Below are 18,911 nucleotides of genomic sequence, written 5' to 3'. Positions count from 1 at the left end.
CACCTTAACCTGCTGCTTTTTTGGGGTATTTAGTAACTCCAATGTGGTGTGATGTTACAAATACGTTGGGAAAGTTCGGAATGAGTTTGGACCACAACTATCTAACATTTACATGACCACTCTTTCATTGTGTGTAAGCAAAACAAAAGAAAGGTATAGCAAAGAGTAAACAACATAACACGTTTTATTGTATAACTTCCATGATCTGAGTAAACCGACGTGCAGTATTTGGAGTGGTGGGATGACGGCTCTCTGTTTGATGAATTGCTGCAGAGAATGAGGAGGTCAAGGAGACGACGCTGCGGGAGCTGAAGATGCTGCGGACGCTGAAGCAGGAAAACATCGTGGAGCTGAAGGAGGCGTTCAGGAGGAGGGGGAAACTCTACCTGGTCTTTGAATACGTCGAACGGGTCAGTGAAAATGCACAACGCACAAACAAGGATGATATTGCTACACAGTTTTTCACAGTGTCAAGTGGTTCCACAATATTCTAAAGAGCGTATGGAGTTTTCTTTGACTGCATTGGAGGGCAGGAAGCATGGCGCAGCTGTTGCCATAGTAATGATACACAAATGAGATGCTGCTGTTGGGAAACTAGTTTCAGGTAAAAGATGATGATGATGATACTTGAAACATCCCTAGTTTCCATGACGTTAAACTGTGAGCTTTCCGATCAAGTGTTTACGAGTATTTTCACCTCCAAAAATGTCTCAAAAAAACAGTCGATCTATAAGTTGGGCAGCTAAGGATTCTAAGGTGGCATTTATGGTCATAAACTGAACTGGAGCTTCATTGATGTTGTTGGTCGTTCAATAGATGGCATCAATTTACAAACATATGCAAGAAAAAAAAAGATCTTGACATAGCTGGCCACTTCTCTTTGCACATACTGTACACTGCTCTCCTCTGCTCCTGTCGCTGCACGTTACGGTGCATGTCTGTGCTATATTGAGACTCCGGGTTTCAGGACTCGATTCGCTTAAGCAAAAAAAAGAAAAAAAAACACGTCTCCATGGAAACGTATGAGCGGTGATGTAATGGTATTCCCCACTGTGTTGCCAGGGTTTCCAGCCAACACTTTATTTCTTTGCAACATCTTCGTCTTCTTCCCGCTGCACAACGGTCGTTTAGTGTTCCCCATGTCTCTTTCTCTGTGTCTGTGTGTGTCACCCTCGCTCTCTCTCTGTGGGTTATTAAACATTGCAGCCTGAGACTTCCCCAACATAATCTAGTCTGCGTTGATGTATATTTTTTCCCTTTCGATTTGCTTCCTTTATCATCATTACCACCGCGGAATATACATTCAGTGATCGGGATCTTGCTATATTTTACACTGGATGCCCTCCCTGTCATAACCAACGACATGCTGTGGCTGAACTGCGACACAGTGGCCTAGCGATTAGTGCTCATGCTTCATTGATAAAAGGTACCGGGTTCGATCCCCAGGCTGGAAGGGGCCGTTCTGTGTGGTGTTTGCATGTTCTCCCTTTGACTGCGTATGTTTCATCTGTGTGTTCCACTAAAACATGTACAATAGGCCAGGTTGAATGAGGGTGTGTTTGAGAGCACTAATGTGGGACAGCAGTTTCAAATTAGCTGTTAGCTATGGTCCGGTGTGGTGTGTTTACATGCATGAGCCCCATCTGTGTTCATCAACATGCACAAATAAATAAATCCAAGTGTCTTCCCCAGGAACCCAACAGCAATAAGATCAACCCTGACGCTGACGTCTTATAAACAATTTTAATTATTCAATTCCCTTCCATTCATTTTCCTCTACTTACCTGGGGCTTGATTACTGAGGGAGTCCTCTGAGGGAGGGACTCCCAGACTTCTCACACCCAAGATACTTCCCCCAGCACATCAAGTATATTGTGAGCTTTGCCTTTCAACTCCGCTACAGAGGGCACATCACTGCCAAGACTTCACCTATCTGCCTGTCACTCCGTCTACAAAAGTAATGAACAGTACCTCAGACAAAGGGCAGCCTAATGACTGAACCAAGCTCCTGCTGCAGTCATGATCAGACAGCCCATAAGAGAGGGCCCCAAACCCAAGATAATTGATTATTATTATTTTTATAGTTATAGTTAATAATCATATAGTTATAATGAATCTGTTCTTGTCTCCGTCCGTCCGTCGGTCTGTCTGTCTCTTTATCAGAACATGCTAGAGCTTCTGGAGGAGCTGCCGACCGGAGCCCCCCCTGATAAAGTCCGCAGTTACATTTACCAACTCATCAAAGCCATCAACTGGTGCCACAAGAACGAGATCGTGCACAGAGGTAGCTCAGAGCAATCAACTGAAATGTAATCAGTTATTTGCTCAGTTATTTTTATTTTAATGCTCAACAGCAAACATACTGAAGGACGAAGTCAGGTCTAAAACAGGTAAACATGATAAATGTGAAATGTGTCCTTTGCAGATATCAAACCTGAGAACCTGCTCATCAGCTCCGAAGACGTCCTGAAACTCTGTGACTTTGGTGAGTCCTCAGAATGTCACTCCATTGTATACTATTCTATTGTCCTTTTCTCCTTTTGGCTCTGGGTGCGGTTATGATGCAACTGTCTCCTACTATCTACATTTTGATAATTTATTTTTCCCCCCATAAAAAAAAGTGCTGAACCTGTCAATCGTGGCCTAAAGTGAATTGTTTGGAGAGTGTAAAATTTTAAAGGAATTGACAGTAATTTTCTGTAGAGTATTTGATCGCTGATGTGTTTAATAATAATATACATTACAATAAAGAAGAACTAAGTAACTTGTTAACCTTAATAAATCCTTTTCGTAGTCTCTGGCCAGAAAACCACCCTTTCAGCTTTCCCTGCACCGGGTCGGAGGCGCAGCACATACTTATATAATCAAACGGGCAAAGCTTTAGCAGCCTTTGCAGCCAGGTTTGAGTGAAAAAAATTATCTCTATCTATATCAATATCCCTCTCTCCCTTTGTCTTTTCTGTCAGCGTAGTATTTACTCTCACGGACAATTAATGAGTAAAAAAAACTGGCTATGACACCTGCAGTGGCGCTTATGGCCTCTAGGGGACATGAGTTACTTAGTACTGCATCTACACAATATTCCAAAACTAGCTTTATAGTCAAAACTGGCACATTTACAGAAATGTTGAGTAATGTTTATTGTCCCTGTTCAAATAAAGTAATCAAATTAAAGAATAAAACATATACTGTCCATACTTGAGCATATTTACTCAAACCTACAGCAGTAGCAATGTGAATTTTAGCATTAATCTTCTTTTCACTTCTCACAGCCCGCCATACTCATTACCATATTATTCCGTCTTCCATATTTTACAGGTGAAACAGTTGGACGTCCCCAATGTTTTTAAGATAAAATAAATAAATCACACTTTAATTAGCTTTGCATATTTGGCTCGTGACGCAGCCGGGATGCGACGTGTTTGTTATTCACTGTCGGAGCCTTGGCTTTCTGCTTATTGAGAGCGGCGTGTTAAAAATGGACCGGGTCAGCACCAGCTACGCAGCCAGGCTGACTTTACTCATTACTGTGACCGTGTTGTCATTGGAGTTGTCCAAACAATCCCAGCGTTGGCTCCGCACCCGCACAGCTAATTAAGGGACATGTTTCTTTTGGTGGGAGCGCTGGTAATTGGGCAGCGTGAAGTCAAATTAATAAGCATGCGTTTTTAAATTTATCGCCCTTTAGGTTTTGCCCGTAACCTCTCAGAAGGGACGGATGCGAACTACACGGAGTATGTGGCGACACGATGGTACCGATCGCCAGAGTTGCTGCTGGGGTGAGTCTTTTAATGATTTTTGGATTAAAATACGCTGGATACACTGGAATAAGTGGATTCGTTATTTGATCACTTTAAATATAGAACAGGGACAGGCTAGTTTCAGCAGTCCTTGTGACTTAGAGAAGAAGTCACCATTGGGTCCTCAACTACTATGTGAAACTCCTGGACGATTGAGAGGTTACGGACGCTTCCAACCAAAAGTGAAGTGACACAACCCATTCAGGCGTTTGAAGGACTTTCAGTGCTTAGACCTCATTTCAACCAAGGAGTTTCTGAGGTTTAGCTCGGCTAGAAAGTTAGCCTTTTGGCTATTTCCGGTGAATTTACATAAATGTTAATTAATGCACAATGTATAAATGAATAAGATAATGGGTTGCTAATGCCTTTCTTTTTCAACCCCTTTTTCTATCCACTTGGTTATTGCCGCTATTTCGACTCTACCAACTTTAACTACTTCCAAGGGGTGTTCAACATCAAATGGTATATCTTGATTGCAGATTCACAAAAACTCATTAAGTCTTTTTCTGCTGCAGCAGATTTAAAGGCCTATTATAGAGTCCTGACGGACCAAAAGTGCTGCATCCCACCGTGATATGTACTGACACTCAGTTGCCCACTAAGACATTAACAAATATATTCCAGAGGAAACATCCACTCATCTTTTGATGATATCGTTTTCGGTGCAAGTTGATATTTACATTGACTTTGGAATAAGAAAGACGCTTTCACTGTGTGTACAATACAAATGTGTTGAACAGGCAGGTGAAGTGTCTCTCCCAAGGACACAGTGGCAGAATGCGCTGGGGGATGTCGCTGTTGCTCCTCAGTGACACACAGACCACACATACTTGTATCTTGTAGTTTTTGCTCATATTTCCTCTTCTGCTGCATCGAGTGTCGTCCCGTCGGTTTTCTCCTGCAGTGGACCATCAGTACCGCTCACAGAAGCTGCAGCCTGATTTAGTAAAGCCCTGGAACATTTATCGAGACGTTTTGTTTGAAAGCCGCCCACTCGATTCTCTCTCTCTCCAAATCCGCGTTTGTGCCGCGCTGCTGCCAGATCGCACACAGTTTATGCACCTCAGCTCCAGAGCGTTTTAACCAATGACCAAAGTAGTGACAGGAGTGATCATGACACTGTCCTGAAGGGGAGTGGATAACTAGATTAGGGCATGTCATTACTGGATTTTGGATATTGTTATCATATAATCAGAACTGAACAAATGAAATGCTGTCGTTTTTATGTACAGTAAGCAATTGAAGCTACTTTTCTTTCTCCACAAATAAGTCGCCATGTTGCTAATCGTTATGCTGGTCAGCCTTCCCTACTGTTGTCAGCAGAGGGCATCTACACTACAGGCATTATATCCTTTTCTGTAAAATGTATATAGAAAAGATTTTATTGTCTACTGAGGTAGAAATCCTTGTAAAAAGTAGAAAGCAGAAAACTCTACTCCAAGATCCGGGTGACTGAGCTCCTACCCTATCTCAAACGCTGTGCCCAGCCACCCTGCAAAGGAAACTCATTTTGGCTGCCTGTACCAGCGATCTGGTCCTTTCGGTCATTACCCAAATCTCCTGACCCTAGGTGAGGGTAGGAATGTAGGGCGACTGGTAAATCGAGAGCTTTGCCCCCCAACTCAGCTCCCTCTTCACTAAGAGTAAGGCATACAGAATCTTCCTGACCTCGATCATTACAAGACAGTCAATATTTGTATGTGATAGATAAATGTATGTGTCAATGATAATGACATCATGACATCATCTGACACTTAAAGAATTAGAAATTAGAGAATTGAATTCACATACTGAAGGGAATAAAGTTTACACTAGGCAAAAAAGTTCAAAGATACAAACGATCTGTAAACAAAGCTTTCCGATGTAAGTAAGAGGAATTACGATTTAACAAACCAACATGTTTTTAATACATTTCTTGTCTAATTTCCAGGGCGCCCTACGGTAAAGCGGTGGACATGTGGTCCGTGGGGTGTATCCTGGGGGAGCTGAGCGACGGGCAGCCTCTGTTCCCTGGAGAGAGCGAGATCGATCAGGTGTGTGCAACAAAATACTGGCTCCATTAAACTAAAGACACTCAATGCTCCGTAACCTAATTTGCGGAAATGAGGAAAGTTGTTTTTGATTCACAAGAGAAGACTTCCAGCTTTTGCAGGTTAAAAAAAAAGTGATACAATTGCTCACCTTAAGATTGCAGGGAAAGCATTTTAAAATATGTTATTCATCAATTCTCTGGTTATGATCATTTGTACTAATTACTAGCAAAGCTTGACCTTGACTTGTTTGCTCTCTAGTCTTTGTGGCTTGTGTTGTTTAAGCAAGCTTATTTTCTCCCATAATGAATCTGAGGTCATGTACATAATACACCACAGTTGTTTATGTGTTTTTTTATTTGGGACACAAAAAGTACAGAATGCTGATGATCCTGCCTTAGTTGTTTTGACACGCATGCTTTTCCAGGTAATCCTTGTGTCCTTGGTTTCTTCTCCCACCTTGCCAATGCCACGTGCACTGGCGTATTAATGACAGTGAGAATGGGCGAGTGGTTCCTTGATGTAAAGTGCTTTCAGTGCCTAATGTAGACCATTTACCGTACAAGTTGTCAAGCTGATATAAAATATTGAGGCCGTCTTTCCTGTGAGTCACTTGCCTGTGTTGGTGAGCGCTGCAGTTGTGCTTCTATCTCTATGTAACAGTGATAAAGTGTTTTTCTGCCATCAGCTCTTCACCATTCAGAAGGTTCTTGGTCCACTTCCGGCCGAACAAATGAAGCTCTTCTACAACAACCCACGATTTCACGGCATCAGGGTAAGCTGTCCTCGTTTTGCTCAATAGTTTGTGCTCACTGAACCTTTTAATTCTCAAAGAGGGTTATTCATCAGGACAGATGCTAAAGATGCGTTTTTATCAAATGTAAATCTATGAGTGAATGTGTCCTTTTAAGAGATGCTCATCAAGTCTGCTCATTTCGCACATGGGAAAACGCTTGAAAAGTGACCCCGAAGTGTGTTCATCGATTTGTCTTCAGATAGATATGAAAGCTCATTTTCATTGTTTTATAATGCGTCATTCTCACTACTGCCTGCGGAGGTCACTGCAGGTCTCTCACAACTCTCTACATCCACATTTATTCAAATTTAATTAGCTAAATATCAATGCTAGGTTAACCAAAAAAATGATTTTTCAGCTTCAAAAATCAAACAAAGGGTTTTAGGATCTGCTCGCCAACAAAAAGGATCATGAGCAACCTTTGTGAATTTTCTGCTTGGTGACTTCGTATAAAATCAGTGTCTCTAACTTGTGTAGTAAAAATGGCCACAGCCATCCATCTAGAACACTTATAAACTATCAACTTTTTCGTTTCTCCGCCTCTCCCTTCTCCAGTGGCAGCTTTCCCAATGCCAAATAGCCTGGTATGAGTCACGAGAAAGATAGGTGGTTGGTGTTGGGTTTTAGCAGCTAGAGAAAATATCCCAGAAGGCTTAGCGTGGTGCGTGAAAGCCTGTTTAGAGCGATGCTGATGGATCTGGTGTGATAAAAGCAGTGCGTGTGTGTTGCTAAATTATTTTCTGTTTTGTGTTCATTTCTCGCCAGTTTCCTTCTGTAACTCATCCGCAGACTTTGGAGAGGAGGTACCAGGGAATCATGAGTGGTCTGATGCTGGATTTGATGAAGGTATTCCAAACAACAACAACAACAGCAACACAAATATATGAAACTTTGCAAGCTCAAGGGAATGACTCATGGCTGTGATCTTAGAGAGTGTGAATTGAGGCCCATATTTTAAACATATTTTTACTTTGCCTGCCCATTTTGTTTTAATTTTTCACCGAGTTCTGTTTTTCTGCAGACGTGTCAGTGCAGAGAATAGCCATTTTTATTTTGACTAGTTATCACCAGTTTTTGGTGATTCTGAACTTAAATGATTGTTTTGTTTCCTTTTGCTCAGAACCTGCTGCTGTTAAACCCGACGGAGCGTTACCTGACAGACCAGAGTTTGAACCACCCGGTTTTCCAGCCACTAAGGCAGGTAGAGCGAGAGAGGCCGCCCCCCACCTCCCCAAACCCCCCTCGCTCGTCCAAGAGAAAGACCCACCATCACGGGGAGAACACTGTCCCAACCAGGTCAGGTTTGCCCTCAGACAACACCAGAGTATAAATATACAGGGGGAAAAAACATACACACACTTTAAATAATTGAAAACTATGTGTTTATTAAAATACATTTCTTTTTCAAAAATGCATAGAATCTACAAAAAATGTTGAATTATTTTGTTAGAATCACAAATGAATGTGTTTAGTATTTTCGTGCATTGCCGTTCAATGGCTGCTCTCAATTCAGTGACTGTTGCAGGTCATAGAGTAGACTATGTATTTTAGGTATCCCATTAAAAAGTCTAGAGGTGTGAGGTCTGGTGAATATTCAACCAAACCTCTTCAGCCAATCCACTTTTTTGGCAAGATCTCATTTTGGCCAGATCTCTTTTTTTTTTATCAGATTTTGGCCAGGGAAAGTATCAGAACAAGTTTGGTGAAAGTGTCTAGACTGTAAAACAGAGGAATATCATGGATATCTCCCAGTGCCAAATATCAGAGATGAGGCGAGCTGTATAAAGTAGTTGTAAAAGCCTGAATGAATGCTAAATGCTAAAAAACGTAAACATTTTTGAGACCGCGTATATCTGGGTCTGTGACGTTCATGAATATGTTCAGTTCACGGGATGAGTCTCTCAAACCATTCAATTGAGATTGCGATTGGTTCTTCACTGCCACAAATCCCTGTTGATGTGATAATAAAGAAATACTAAATTTAGCTTTCACACTACTGTACAGCAGTGGTTCTCACCTGGTCTGACGTCAGGACCCACAGTCACCCTGGAATGAAAACATGTTCGACTTATGATATAATGTAAAATATTATGTAAAATATCCTCAAAACCTGTTGTTGAATAAGCATTAAATAAACCGAAAACCCCCCGAAAAAAAAGACATCAGTCATTTTGACAGACTGAAGTAGTGATCCAGTAATTTATCTGAACATAAACATTAAATGAAATGTTTTCTGGGAAAGGCCCCACCAGTTGAGAAAGTTACTTTACACTAACATGGCACTGCAGTGCCCCCTGAAGTTTTGGGTGACCAATCGTTTACACCCTACTTTGACATGATAGAAAACGCTGTGAATATAGCACACATAATAGAATATCTATTTTATCCATAATTACACTGAACTCAGATGTTGGCCTAATTAAATAGCCTTCTTAAATATTGAAAGAAAATGTCAGTTTTTGATTATTTTTTTAAATCGAGGCTGTTATTTTGAAGGGGTGAAGCTGTGTTTTGCTTTGTCCCAGTGGATTAGGACTGCTTACTCATTCTTAACATCCGACACTGGTTTGGAGCTGGACATGAGCGTCCAGCCCTCTGGCAATCCGCTAGTAGCTACAGATCCAAATGCGCTGGTTTTAACTTGTAAATGTGAAGATAATTCATACGCAGGACATTAGCAGCACTGGTGAATTAAATGTACAGTATGTGACAAAGCCACGGGTTTGAGCGGCAGAGGAGGGGAATGATAGTTCTATGTCTCCTTCCCCTCACTCCTCGGATCAGAATGAGCGGAGCCAGTGCGCTGGGGCGTCCTGCGTAACCCCAGGGTATGCAGACCACAGTTTGGGAACCACTGTGTTACATTTACCAGCAAATAAATCTTATCATAAGCACAGTTATCAGGCCGGCTTGCCACAAACATGGCCGATTGCTCCTATCAGTGTTAAATTTTTGACTTTTGATCCTGGTCTATATGGGTCTGATTTCATAGTCTTCCTGAACCTCATGCCCAGATGTCAACATTCTCAGATTAGGGCAACTTTAAATGGCAACATGTGTCTTTAGGTGAGCACTTGAGGGCAAGAAGACATCACTGAAAGCAATGAATGAAGACTGGTATCATAAAATGACCATTTATGAACATCCATGAAGTCACATCACTCAAAAATGTATTAAACTATAAATTGAGATTCGATATCAACATCCATCTTAAAACGATGTAATAGTGTTTTATACATAATAAGACCCCATGTTTACAGAGTTGTGGTGAATGCAGAAGACAATGCGAGGTAAATAATTAGAGGATTTGAGACAGTTTGTATGACTTATTGTAGCTGTGCTAATTAAAGTGTCAGTTTTAGTTATTGCAGCCACTTGGTACAAAAATTAATCACTGATGAATATTATTATTGTCCCTTCAGGAGCCACAGTAAGAGCACCTCTCATCGCCGCTCCAACGCGAAGGAATGCTCCAGCCTCCCTCGTCACGGCGACCTGCATCATCTCGGCAACGACAACTTCCTCAACGGCAACAAGGGGGCGCCGTCGAGCCTGAGCCCCACCCTGCACCCCAAAACACAGTACCTGTCCCAGACCCTGAACCGATCCGCCACCTCCAACAAAGACCTGGCCAACAACAACATCCTGCCACACCTACTCAGCCCCAAGGACAAGAACAAAGAGTTTGACTTCAATCTGGGACCCTCACAAAAACTGTCCGACCCGGGACATGGGCCAAAGTACGGACACACCAAAACCGGATCATCCAGGACCCAGCCTCAGCAGCAGCCACCGCCGCCACAGCAGCAGCAGCAGCATCAGCAGCAGCAGCAGCAGCATCAGCAGCAGCAGCAGCCGGGGCGACACACCTATCTGGACGGGAAGACCAACACGCTCCAGTCTGCTGAGAAACATGGGCGTCATGGACACAGCCAGAGGTGGGTTTGAATTGTACTATGGGTAGTTTTACTCTACCATTTCCACAATTTACACTAATATCAGTTGCCATTTTTTCATCAAATCGAAACATTTGCAAATATAACATATAATGTGTTTTAAACTGTATTAGCAAAAACTGTGTCTCAGTCGCCAAAACAACAAATGTAGTTATTTGTCTAATAACACAAAGACCAGACAGATGTTAAATAGCGATTATTTGCATAGCTACTTTACGGCTCTATTTTAACAGAAGTATCTTTTACCTTTGTCCTCTTCTCCCTTTGCAGCATGGCGGACTCTGCCCATGGCTCCATGTCCTCCTCTTCGAAGAGCTCCGCCTCTTACCTGAGCCTGTCAAAGAGCCACAGCGCGCTGAGTGACGCCAAATCTGTGGGAAACCTCAGTGACACACGGCTGCACCCAGACGACCCAAATGCCAACGTGCCCACAGTGGGACCAGGGGCACGTTTCTTCCCCACCAGCTGCTTGGATCTGAACACTCAGACGGGACCCCAAGGACCCCCTGGTAGCCCATCGGCCAGGCACAGCGACCGCTCTGGCCACAGTCCCGCCTCGCGCGGCGGCGGCAACATGCGAATGGAGAGCAGCACCCTTGACTCCTCCTCAAGACACAAATCCAGGCATAAATCGGTGGCACCAGGTGAGGGCTACCGCCGTCAATGTTCACAGTCTTGTCTATAGGACTACAAAAAATTTACTGGTGAGGCCTCTATGCAGCATTGTATGGAGGGTATGCTAATTATGTCATGAGGCTTTGTAGTGAGTGGAAAAAACAGCAGCGGGAAGTCATTTGAGTGGCACTGCTGAGTTATGAAATGTGTTATAATTTGCTTTTGCCACTATACTGAACGATGAAGGTTCCGTTTACAATGAAACCGATGTATGTACTTGATCTCTATATAACGATAGACGTCTTAACAGCCAACATCACAGGTGTACATTGTTCGCTTAAAAAGTAAATGTCCTTGTCCTTATACCATGTTATGATGTTCTTTAATCAAAAACCTGGTGTGTTTCAAACCACTCTACCTAGGAAATGCTTTCCTCATCTCTCGGTCTCTTGCTTAAGCTTAATCCTCTCACCGTGAAGTGAAAACACTCACAACTTTATTACAACCACATGGGCCGAGTGTTATATTCATATATTGTTATTTTTTTCATTGAAACAGCTGCACAGCGAAGGGGAGCAAGAGGAGGAGGTGTGGAAGGGGCTCATTGTAGCTCACATGGAGAATCAGGAAGTGAAACTGTTTCAGATGAATATTGCATTTTCTAACCCACAAAGTATTTGATTGTGATAAAGATGTGTTTAACATTATTGTTGTTTCACATTATCATTATTTCTACTGTGTCCTTTTTGACATTTAAGATGTGATTTAAAAAAGATCACAGAGAAATGTCTCTATAGTCTCCTTAAGCAACTGTGAGTACATGCTGCTGTCACACATTTAGTTAACAATTCAACCAGACTCCAACGCTGGGGAATGGACCAGTGAGTTGCTACTGATGGAAAGGCTGCCCTGATGTGTGTTGTGAATGTTGTAAATGACACAGAAGAACCACAAAAATGGTTGCCCTGTGTGGGACATTCCCTTACCTTATAATAATGACACTGAAAACATTACACAAAAAACGAAAAGGCCATTAACAGCTTGTGATTTTATTTTAAACAAACAGCTCGTGCACATTTTGACCTCTTCCTGTTTGTCCCGGCAGATGCGGGCTCAGAGCTGCTGGATCCGGGGGGCATATCCTCCACCCACACGCTCCCATCGCCTCATGAGTCCTACCACTACGGTCTGGGCTACACCTCGCCCTTCTCCTCACAGCAGCGGCCCCAACGGCACTCCATGTATGTGCGGAGGGAGCGCCACCGACCCCACGGCACGGACGCGGGAGTGGCACCCGGTCTGCCTGTCCCGGGACAAGCCATACCGACGCGGGCCAGCAGCCTGCAGCTCCTCTCCCCACAGCTGCAGCACCGCACCACGCTGACAGGACACTCAGTCAGCTCATCCAGGGAGGACTGCACTGACACCATGACCAAAGTTAGTGCCTTTCTCTCCGTCTTTGTGTTCAAATGCAGTGTTTTATCTGGTTTTGACATGAGTTTGCTTCAGTAAGTGAATTAACATATTTTTTCTCCTCAATTTTCAGGTTTTGTGCCAGTTTTCTTTTTACACATACAAACCTTCACCTTGAAAAAGATGGATTACCTAATCTTTACAATAACTTGTTTTATTATTGCACTGATTCAGCAATTATTCAAAGATTTCAAAGAACGTTTTATTAATTCGCTGCCACAACATCTCCAATAAATAGCACCTAAAGACACAACTTTTCCCAGTCTTGTACTTAATATTTTAAGGGTATTTCTTCAGGGGAGATTATATACCAATATTATATTAATATTGGTACTTTATTATTTAACATTTTGTAACATCTTTTAATATAAAACGCAATCGCCTGTGCAGTTTCTTCCTGGCAGAGTGCCCTCTCAGCCCATGTCGGTACAGTACTTGTTTCTCTGTATGATGACTGGACATTTACATCTTTTTTTTATACTTACGTATAATTGTTTGAACCAATGAACATGGCACCTTCATCTTGAAATTGCACCAAAGGATAAACCAGACTTGTGCATGACATCATCATCTGGGCTTTCCCAAATAATCTTCGTGTATGTAAACTTTTGACTTTGTAGAAAGAAAATTCTATCATTAAGCAAATAGAAATCATTTTGAAAATTGTAATTGACCTATAAAAGGAAAAGGAAATTCTGGTTTCATGTCAGACAGTGAGACAAAAATGCAAATGTCTTTTTATATAGTGTATGTGAACATCTGTTAGCTGCTTACGTTTAGGTTGAGCTATTAAATGATCGATAGCCTCCCCTCTCAGGCAAAAAGGCAATAATCCATTCATGCAAAATCCATATGAAACAAAACGGATCTGACTGATGTTTATCCATAGATATTCCACTGCCTCTTGAATTTGGTTGGTCTTTATCGCAGAAATACGTTATTCCCGGAGTTTAGCGACTTATTGTAGCTGTAGTCACTCATTCTGCTGGCGTGCCGGACACTCATTCCTTTCTGCAGCTACAGAGCCTGGCAACAAGGCAACTTTGCACCTGACTATATTGTCTACTACAGTGGACTACAGTATGTGCAGGGGGGCTTCAAGGGTACAAGGTTGGGAACCACTGGTCCACTATATAGTGTGGGTCTATACTGTATAGTGAATGAGGGGTGAGGGCAGATATGGGCACAGTTTTTGATACAAGGGCCACATTCTCCCCGTGGGCCAGACCAGTTGCAAATGTGGTTGTTTCAAACAATTACAATTCTTAAATACACTGTAATTGCCTTAACACATTAAAATATTAACACAATAACAGCAGTTTTGCATTATCTTTCTTTATGTCAATGAAAACAATGGGGTTTTCCCCCTTATGAGGCAATGCATATCAGGCGTGGTCATGGATTGAAGAGCTAGGCGAGCCGCATCTGGCCCCTGGATCTTAGTTTGCCCTTGCCGGGTTAGGGAATATGGTGGACATTCAGACACAGCCATTGCTTTGTTTTATTGTAATAATTCATAAGCTCAGAACATCAAATGCGGAGACTAGCGGAGGCCCGGATGGTTATAACTGTACTCTTGATCTTTGCACTTGTTCACATTTTGCTGCATCTAAAGCGTATGTCTTTTTGCTGTGCGTCATTGTCACGCTCGCTGCTGCCCCCTGTCTGCTTTGACCTGCATCTGTGAATCTCTTTGACAGAGCGAGCCGTCCCCTAAAGACATGAGCCACCCCTGTGCTCCCATCAAAGAGTCTTCGCGGGACAACACCGCCGCTTTTCACACACAGCGTTCTAAAAATGAGGTCCGAGCAATGACTTTCACACTGCTGACCAGTACACTTTCCAACACTAGGGACATATAGACTGGTAGTTTGTTGGCATTCACTTTTGATGAGTCATATGGAAACACTAGAGAGCCTGTCACCACCGTCCATGGCAAATGTGGTGGCCATATTGTGATTGGAAGTAGTGAAACAAGTAAAAAGAAAGAATAGCTATATTTTAGTATTTAAAAAGATTTTTTAAAAGATAGATTTATACAGTAATTATATATTTGCTGTCCAGATAACACAGGGAAGTCCAGCTATCTGTATTGAGAAATTAACACAAATGTTAATCCCATCAATGCTGCCCTCTATTTTATTATCATTACAGTATGTTTGTCAACACGACATGGATACATCCATGGATAATTGATTCGTTAATTTCACACCAATTTGTGTTATTGCTGATTTTCAGGAACATTTTTTTTTTCTCTCGCGTTACTGTTTTTTATGACATTATTATTTATTATGGAATGTGCCAGGAATCTCAAAAATCTTAGCGGTTTTGGCCATGACATCCTCTTGGTTAGTTCTCTATTAGTCTAGGCTCTATTAGTTCCTCATCCACCATAATAATGTTATTCATGTTTTAAAACATACATACAATAAACAGTCTTTGCCTGCCTCTGATCTTAAACAACAGCTTTGTTTTGCTGTTGTACTTGGTTTACTTGATTATTGGAGCTGTTCTTTATCTTTGTTTGTTTAGTTCTTTCCTACACAATTGTTCTTTTCAAAACGGTCTTTATTTCTTTCTGTTCAAAAGCTTCTCGCTTGTTGTTGCTGGTATAAATGTGGCCCATTGAAAAGCTTAACATTGTCTTTACTACATCTATACTATTTTATAATTCAAAGTTCATCTATAATCGGATATCCCATTAAAAATCATACTTATTATTAACATGCTTCTTCACGTTTTGGGGTAACTGCAGGTCAGTATGTACCACGACCCTCACGTGGATGACGGAGTGTCCAAAGAAAATCGAATGATCTTCACTGAGTCCATGCCTCGCAGAGTTGGCAGCTTCTACAGAGGTACAGCAAATATGGGTTCACTTAATGAGGGGCACTGTGGTCTTGGCTACAACTCTAGTTTCCGAACTGGGGTGGCTGACATACCAAAGCGCCCTTTAGCAAGACACTTCTCCCACTTTGCCTCAGACATGTTTTCTTATGTACATGACAAAAAAATTTGAGCAATTTCGTTCAAAATATAAGCAAGTTTGTACCATTTTTTTTCCCGACCACATTTATTTTTTTATGCCCGTATTCACTCGCCTTCGTTTGAAGTGTCCTCTTGGCCCACAGAAGTGCTGGTCAGAATAATAATGCACTCTCAAATCCATTTACAAAAATACAAAATACTCACAAGCAAGCCCTTGCAGAAAATAATTCAACAGCACTGCATTTCTCTTTTGAACATTAATGGAAGCATTTTTTTTTTCTTTTTCTTTATCGCTTCTACAAAATACTTTACTTTTGTCGGTCACTAACATTGTTCCCTTTACAGGGAGCTCTTTTGTTTATGACACTATTCTTCCGTAAAGTTACTCTCTCTCACTGCACATCACTACATAGATGCAAGATGGGTGAAATGTCTTTAGCTGGGATCAAACAATAACTTTTGTGGCTGCACCACTGAGACCAATAAGAAAGGTCATTGTTGATTAAAAGCAAAACTCTTTTTTTAATTGTTTCTGCCCTCAGTTCCCTCTCCCAGACCGGATAACTCATCCTCATTCCATGATGGAGTGGGTCAGCCGCGTGGCTCGGTGGTGCCCGGAGTACCCGGGGTGCCTGGGGTACCCGGTGTGTCTGTTGTATCTGGTGTACCTGGAGTAGCGGTCATGCCGGGAGACCCCAACCATGCGCCCGTTCAGATGGGCAATCACTCCAAACGACAGACCGCTTTTGAATGGTGAGTTAGACGAAGACAAGTACTAAGGAATAAGTTACAAAGAAAGCCACCGTCTGAATTCTTGGGTATTTTGTCTTGGGCTCGCCATGTCTTGGGTTAATACGTTACACAATTACAGCAACTATACAATTCAAAACACGACAATAAAATACAATAACCACCACTACCCTTTGGAATGAAAGAACACACAAAATTGCAAAACAACTTTTAGCATCTTGAAAGCACTATTTAAGACTAAGTGGAGCAGAACCAGGCCAGAACCTGCATGTGGTTCCAAATAAAGGATGACAATTCATTCTCACATGATGGGAATGCATTTCACTATTGATCCCGTGATTGGGATGTGGGAAAGCAACTTTCTTCACTTCGTCCTGCCTTGGTGCATGGCTCATACACGGCATGCAGTGCGGACAGAGGGGAGATGTGGTGCTAAAATAAAAAGTACTAAAACTCCACAGTCACTCATTTCCGTGTGTGAATACACTGTGCTGCACGAGGACAGAGCCTCAGCTGCTCTTAAAGGGACAATCTAGCTATCTTAAAGGGAGGTGTTATGTTCAACTGCCCCTGTGAAATGAAACGGAAACTGCCTTTATTTTAATAGTGCTGCTGGTTAGACTAATAGCATGGCTGTACTAGCTAGATTATTTCAGCTGCGTGTGTGCGCCAGTGCGTTTACTGGCCAAAGAACCCGAATTCATCTTCAAAACTACATTGATAAACATGCGGGTGAGTGGGACTGATTCTTTCGGGAGCAGGACGCGACCAGATTTTCTTTCACACGTCGCACTGGGACGGGAAAAGATTTTTTGTGGGAGTGAGATGGACGGAAATCATCCTCTCGTCCCAAACACTCGTTATAAGACTTGAGGGGACCTGTCATTTCAGTCTGTTGCCCCCAGGCTGTGGAACGCCTACAAAACAAATAAAATGAATATAATACAGCTGGTTTAAATAGGTATGATAGGTAATAGGTGCAAGGCAATGAATGTGTTGAAAAGAGTTCTATCTTTACTATCAATATCTATGTATAACCATGTCACTGGTCTTATTAATTCATGTCATAAGGAAGGAGCCTTTAGATATTTATATTTTCCAGATTGACATATTTTCATTACAGCTGTCAAACCACTCACAGATGTCACTGCACTCACACAAATTAAAGCCTTTACAAGGAGAGATGTGAGACTGATTCACTTCATAGACATATTATATAACTATGTTTTATTAACGTGTACAACTGTATCTATAAATGATGTGTAACCCTGTTAAAATAAATGATATATGAATATTATTTGGGATTGACAGAATAACCTAACACTAAGTATCTTAGTTCCAATGCTGCTGTCGACCTGATTCTCTAGACGTTACTTATGTTACTTTAGTTTTTTGTTTTTTTAAATGTTACTTGCTCACAACTACTTGCCAAAGAAGACTGCATAACTTTAAAGGGAAATTAATGTTTTGGAGTGTTTTCATACACAATAGAAATGTCAGTACAGGGCTGCCATATTTGCCATATCATTATTAAGAAATAAAGAGAGAAATACTATTGAAACAAACTGTCAGACTCATTAATGAGCATTTTCTCTGCAGCTGCCTCTTGCTAATGATTTTTTCCGTCTTTGTGCTCAGGCCGGGAGCAGAGGTGCTGGTCATTAACCCACCGGAGCCGGTCAAAGAGAAGGAAAAACAAGGCTTTTTCAGAGCCATGAAGAAGAAAAAGAAGAAAACTCAGATCGTAAGAGCGTGTTTTGATATAAAGTAACTCACTGAGGGTTTTTTTTTCTTCAAGTTTTTAATCAAAAATTGCAACTAAAAAACTCCAATCATTATAACACTTACTTTACTGTATAGATGAAGTCAAGTCCTCTGACTTTTTGTTTTTAAAGTAAAACATTTCGCTTTTAACTTAATGATGGATATTTAATTCCCATGTGGAGTTTGCATGTCCTCCAGGTGCTCTGTTTCCCCCCATCAACCCAAAACAATAGGGTAATCCTTCAGATCGATGATTATGTCCATGAACCTATATCGAGAGATGGGTCCCAATGCTCACAGTAGCATTAAAGGACTGGTCAAGTGCAAATTTCCCAATGTGGACAATAAAGTGTACCTTAACTTTATGTATAAAGGCTGAGGTGGCTCGGCATCTGTTCCGGATGCCTCCTGGTCGCCTCCCGCGGGAGGTGTTCCAGGCATGTACTAGTGGGACAAGGCCTCGTGGAAGACCCAGGACACGGTGGTGGGACTATGTCTCCGAGCTGGCCTAGTGTCGCCTCGGGGTCCCCCCAGAACAGCTGGAGGAGGTGTGTGTGGATCGGGAAGTTTGGGCATCTCTGCTGAGACTGCTGCCCCCGCGACCCGGCCCCGGATAAAGCGGAAGAAAATGGATGGATGGATGGATGGTTTAGATGGCAAAACATTGATGCACGCTACAGTTTTAGCTAGTTCTACAACAGAACTGATGGGTCCATTGATTCTTTTAAAAAGGGGCAAA

The 18,911-nt window shown here is 42.0% G+C and overlaps 1 protein-coding gene across 4 annotated transcripts in view; it reads left to right on the top strand.

Annotated features, from left to right (window-relative positions):
• The window catches only part of LOC306961878 (cyclin-dependent kinase-like 5), a 50,932-nt gene that overhangs the window by 24,661 nt on the left and 7,360 nt on the right, over positions 1 to 18,911 (top strand). For 3 of the 4 annotated variants that reach the window (XM_079554822.1, XM_079554820.1, XM_079554819.1), the window contains exons 5-19: positions 274 to 410; positions 2,164 to 2,284; positions 2,426 to 2,485; positions 3,689 to 3,779; positions 5,731 to 5,833; positions 6,519 to 6,605; positions 7,392 to 7,472; positions 7,747 to 7,922; positions 10,049 to 10,564; positions 10,853 to 11,226; positions 12,303 to 12,634; positions 14,371 to 14,472; positions 15,426 to 15,528; positions 16,201 to 16,411; positions 18,047 to 18,152. In XM_079554822.1, coding sequence (XP_079410948.1) covers positions 274 to 410; positions 2,164 to 2,284; positions 2,426 to 2,485; positions 3,689 to 3,779; positions 5,731 to 5,833; positions 6,519 to 6,605; positions 7,392 to 7,472; positions 7,747 to 7,922; positions 10,049 to 10,564; positions 10,853 to 11,226; positions 12,303 to 12,634; positions 14,371 to 14,472; positions 15,426 to 15,528; positions 16,201 to 16,411; positions 18,047 to 18,152 — 2,600 coding nt within the window. The remainder of the gene's footprint in view (positions 1 to 273; positions 411 to 2,163; positions 2,285 to 2,425; positions 2,486 to 3,688; positions 3,780 to 5,730; positions 5,834 to 6,518; positions 6,606 to 7,391; positions 7,473 to 7,746; positions 7,923 to 10,048; positions 10,565 to 10,852; positions 11,227 to 12,302; positions 12,635 to 14,370; positions 14,473 to 15,425; positions 15,529 to 16,200; positions 16,412 to 18,046; positions 18,153 to 18,911) is intronic. The other variant, XM_079554821.1, reaches the window with a different exon arrangement.

This window comes from Gobius niger (genome assembly GCF_951799975.1).
Source record: "Gobius niger genome assembly, chromosome: 4".
Classification (NCBI taxonomy): Eukaryota; Metazoa; Chordata; class Actinopteri; order Gobiiformes; family Gobiidae; genus Gobius; species Gobius niger.
Note: the sequence above shows the minus strand (reverse complement) of the source record. Positions and strands in the feature narration are given on the sequence as shown.